The 4,972-nt window shown below is 44.9% G+C and overlaps 1 gene segment (V, D, J or C); it reads left to right on the top strand.

The window, feature by feature from the left end:
- Window positions 1-1,865: 1,865 nt before the first annotated feature.
- On the top strand, window positions 1,866-2,427 carry LOC103737415. The segment is given in 2 exon segments: window positions 1,866-1,914; window positions 2,000-2,427. Coding segments are annotated over 2 exon segments (474 nt in total).
- Window positions 2,428-4,972: the final 2,545 nt, after the last annotated feature.

The following is a 4,972-nucleotide window of genomic DNA, read 5'->3' as shown; positions in this document are numbered from 1 at the left end:
AACTTTTGCTAGCACTATTATTTCACTTTTACTTACAACTCTAGAGCATCAAGGATCCCCGTACGGGCCACCATTTGCCGAGAGCCGGGACTCTGTCCAGCAGAGCCGAGGAAAGACGACACAGACACCAAGGTGGGGTTCAAGCTTCTTTTATTCTTTCTTTTATTCTCTCTCATATTCTCTTCATTATCTCACCCACTATGATGCTGCTGCTGCCTGCTTCCCTTGTTGTTCTCTCATGTTGTTCTCCCTTGCTGTTCTCCTATATTGTTCTATCTTCATTACATACTTCAGCTCTTTATGTATCATTCCAACAGCCCTCCCCCCAGCCAGGACCAATCAGGGCACACACACGTGCAGTGGGCAGGCAGAGGGGCAGCTCATAGCCATGTAGCAAGATCATCAGGCAGGCAGCACCTGTTCGGGCTCACCATGCTTCAGAGAGTTGGGGTAAACAAGCGAGATTCACGAGCCTTGGCAATCAGCCAAGAGTTGAAGTAAACAGCGCGAGGTTTGGCAGCCAGCCAAGGTGCCATCTTTGGCCGGCTTGGCCGTGCTCGCTTCCCACAGGGGTTCAGGAGAGGAAAGAACCTCCATCCTTTATGTCCCACCTATGGTTGAAGACCTTCTCTATGACCTCCACTCCCTTTGGAACAGATTGTAGGAAACTTCTCACATGCCAGCTTAAGGTAGGGTTGGCATCCATGCAATATCTGTAGACTGTGCCATTCCCATCCCACCATGGGACACTAGCTTCATGTCTAGCTTCATGGGGATTGGCAGCCAGGTGAGATGATCTCCATATTTGAGTCTCTGCCCCTCACCTTCTTGTGATAAATTGCAGTTTTCTGATTTATTATGTAAGTTAGCATAAATCATTGAATCTCGGGCTATGTGTGATAGTACACACCTTTAATCCCAGAACTTTGAAGGCAGAAGCAGGCGGATCTCTGTGAAATTGAGGCCAGCCTGATCAAGTTCAAGGCCTGTTAGGGCTATAGGAAGAAACGTCTCAAAAATTTTTAAAAAGGAGTCTCAGTCTTGATTTTCTATCAGTTTATTAGGAGGCTTTGTGAAGAGCAGATCTCCCTGTGCCTCTGATTGAATCAACACATTGTGGAATCCTGTTTTTAACGTGCTCTAGGGGAGAAGAGATAGAGGGAGAGAGAGACAGACAAAGAGACAGCAAGTAGGCAAGCGAGTTTGGAGCTTGGATCCTAAATATACGGTCATTGTGAGGACCAATGAGTGGTTTAGCCTGGCAACATGGCACCAAAATTAAGATCTCAAATCTTTTCTCAGAGAAACTTTGGAATCACAGGAACCAACTGTGTATGAGTACCCTCACAAGTTGGATTTCCTGTATGAGTGAAAAGACTAAGATCAACTCCACTGAGATTAAAAAGGGATCTTTATGCTGCTTTTTAAACATGGTTTATGGCCACAAGACAATGAATACAACACACCACCATCATAAACTCCACACTGAAACTGATAGAGATTTACAGCTGCACTGAGGATATTACACTCTGATCCTCCTCCACTGTATGAATGCAGGCTCACTTACTGTAGGACAGTCCCCTTAATTTACCCCACAGACCACAAAGCATGAACCATATCAATGCCTGTTTGCAATCAGGAAAACCAACAGGAAGCAAGAAAAGTTCTCTCAGTTCTTTGTCTCCACTTCCTCTAAGCAGCACCAGGCAAACCTCCCTCAGTTGGTGATACTGATGGAGACCCTGCCTCTTCTCCACTCTTACCTCCTCAGGATCCTCCCACATGCAAAGCAGCCTCTAGTCTCAGGTTGAAAGCCCAGCCCTGGCTGAGGAGCCCCATCTCCTCCTCCCAGGAGCCTCCATCAGACCATGGCTGTCCTGGGGCTGCTCCTCTGCCTGCTGGCTGCTCCCTGCTGTGAGTATCTCTGGGATTTCAGTTCACAAGCTTTGACCAGTTTTATGCAATGTATGTGACTGACTTTGGTACTCTCTGTTCCTAGGTGTCTGGGCCCAGGTGCAGCTGAAGGAGTCAGGACCTGACCTGGTGAAGCCTACAGAGACCCTGTCCCTCACCTGCTCTGTGTCTGGATTTTCTTTAACCAGCAAGGGTGTGAACTGGATCCGCCAGCCTCTAGGAAAGGGTCTGGAATGGATTGGTATAATGGGGAATGGTGGAGGCACAGCCTATAATTCAGCTCTCAAATCCCGAGTCAGTATCACCAGGGACACCTCCAAGAGCCAAGTTTTCCTGAAATTGAACACCCTGCAGCCTGAGGACACAGCCATGTATTACTGTGCCAGAGACACAGTGAGGGGACTGCAGTGTGAGCCCAGACACAAACCTTCCAAATCAAAATGTTTAGGACCAGTAGGGGACGCTGAGGACCTGCGGGGCTGCTTAGCAGTAACCATGGTTCCTGGGGACTAGTGACACTTTCTGAACACAGGAGGTTCAGGAGGGTGGCCATGTCCTCCATTCCTAAAGATAGCACCTGAGGCTGGTTAACTGCTAGAATCTGTTGCTTCCTTTTTCTGCTCATAAAATTCTCTAGAATTCCTTCCCTAAATCATGTTTTATGAAAATTGCTGTTTGCTTACTTTCTAAAGATTAATATTTTTATCAAGCATCTAAGATATCCACTTTCAATTTTCACTGCTATGTAATGGCTATAAACATAAGAATTATGCTTACCATATTTTTCAACAAATACCTGTGTTCTAAATTCTTTAAAATAGCTGAGATAATTTTAAATCTGCAATTCACTCTGTAGATTTTTGTATATATGGAGGAAATCAATAGCTTCCTTGAAATAATGTTCCATTCCATAGACAGAATGGAAACTGAAATACCCACAAGTCCAGTCTTCTGATTTAAAAGTGTCCCCAGTTAGGTCCAGTTGGTTTGCATTTATCATAGTCTCCGTAGGTTCGTGTTCCAGTGCTCCTCAGCCCTTCCTGTAGGAAACTAAGGACCATGATTCTCAGTTTTCTCCTTTTTGTTGGTGGTTGTGTTGCCTACAGTTGTTCCGACTGCTGTTCTTCTGGCACTTTCTGTTTCTGTTGACTGTAAGAAATCAGTGGTGTGTGTTATTTGTAAGAGAGGTGTCATTAAGAGGCGTGTGTTAGCAGTGGGCTCAGTGTAAATGATCAGTCTTAGGAAAAGCAAAAGAGAATCAGCTGATCTAGGCCAAGGCGTCTCCGGAAACTCTCACAGTGACACAAATTTTATGTGATAAAGCTTTGGAGACCAAACTGTCTGAAGTATGGTTTCCTAAGATCAGGAGAAAATTGTGCAGCTTAGTGAAGAGCACTGTGCAAAACTAAAAACCCAAGAGATAACGCCCATGTTACCCACGGTCAAGTGGCTGCAGGTCAAACAGGATAAGCTCAGTGAATCCACAGGTTAGGTCTGTTCTGGGCACTAGGAAACCAAGGGTTAATTTCTTAATATCTTCCAAATGTCGTGGTAGAAAAGAGTTATATGAATGAACAGTTTTGAATCGATGTTGGACTAACTAGTTCTAACAGGATTTCTGCAAACAAGCCTCTAGCAAAGATATGAGTTGACGTGATACACAGACAGAGGCTAGCAAGAATGAAACTCTGACTTTCCCTAGGAACTGAGACCTAGTACACCGTGAGTTTGATTTTGGGTCGTGCCGTATTTGCTCAAAGAAACACTGTTCTTGTACTTTCTTCCTTATTTTGGGGAAACCTAGCAACTTACACAGTCCCAGTGCAGGTGGTCACTCCATCTTGCTGGGATGGAGGGTTTATTGTTCTCTCCAAATATTTTCTTCATCTGGTCTATGTGTTAGTCAGTTCCAACTGCAGTGCCGAAGGAAAGAGACCCTGCTCCTCTGTCCCCACACCAGCTCTGCCTGCCATCATCCTGAATCTGCTGCTCATGGCTGGACTCAGCCTGACTCAGCCCCACTGTGCTGTGTCTGCTCCCTGGGTCTCCACTCTGGGTCCAGCATCTCCCTGGCCTCTCCTGGTGGATGTTAGAGTACAGGATGGATGACAGGAATCTAAAATCAGCTCCAGAAAGATTCACAAATACTTATTCCCACATGCATTGACCAATTCACATGGAAGAGCCCACTCAGAGGGTGAGGGGAAGGAAGAGTCCACACAGGAAGGAGTCCACTGATCTCCTGAGACCCCATGACCATCTTTGCTGTGTCATCTTGGCTTTTACTGTGGATACAAATCTCAGTGAAAAAAAAATGATGAACCTCAATTATTGTAGAGAAACCATGTGAAATCTTTGATTTCCTGCATGGGGCAAGGATTGCCCACAAGTGAATCTTCTCCATCCAGTCACCAGTCTGACAGATTGACCCTGCAAACCCATTCTTCCTACAGCACTGTTCACAGTAATCAATCTCTGTCCAACAGAGGTCAATCACAAAATAAGGAATTGTGGTTTACTAACAATGTAATTCTATTCAGCCATAAACAAGCATTGTGAGTGTTAACAGCAATGGACCTAGAGGACATAATTAGTGAAATAAACCGGGCACCAAAAGACTAAAGAGGCACATTTGCCACATGGATGAGAGCTACAAAGATTGAGTTTGAAGGATTATCAAGTACAATGGAGGAAGAACAAATCACAGGAGTTAGGTGAGGAGATGCTGGTAAACAGACACATTCAGCTACATGACAGCAAAAGAGTCAAGTTATGGACTATACAGCCTGGCATGGCTAGAGTTAAAAACTACGTGTTATGTTCTTAAATGCTGAGGGATTATAAGTCTTCTTACAATGCAGATCCTGAAGTGAGCTAAGGCTTGTGCTCATGTGCTAATATCAGCCATCTCAAACTGTGAATATTTGGAAATGGCAGTGGACTAGAGAGCTTCGCTGTGCCGTCCTCTCTCTGCATTCATAGAGACTTGTTCAGATTTAGAACATTTTGTTTTGTACATGAGAACCACGCATAATTTCATAGATCAGTTAAACACAAG

The sequence above is a fragment of the Nannospalax galili genome, unplaced genomic scaffold, assembly GCF_000622305.1.
Source record: "Nannospalax galili isolate Female #2095 unplaced genomic scaffold, S.galili_v1.0 scaffold1938, whole genome shotgun sequence".
Lineage (NCBI taxonomy): Eukaryota > Metazoa > Chordata > Mammalia > Rodentia > Spalacidae > Nannospalax > Nannospalax galili.
This window is presented reverse-complemented; position numbering and strand designations above follow the sequence as displayed.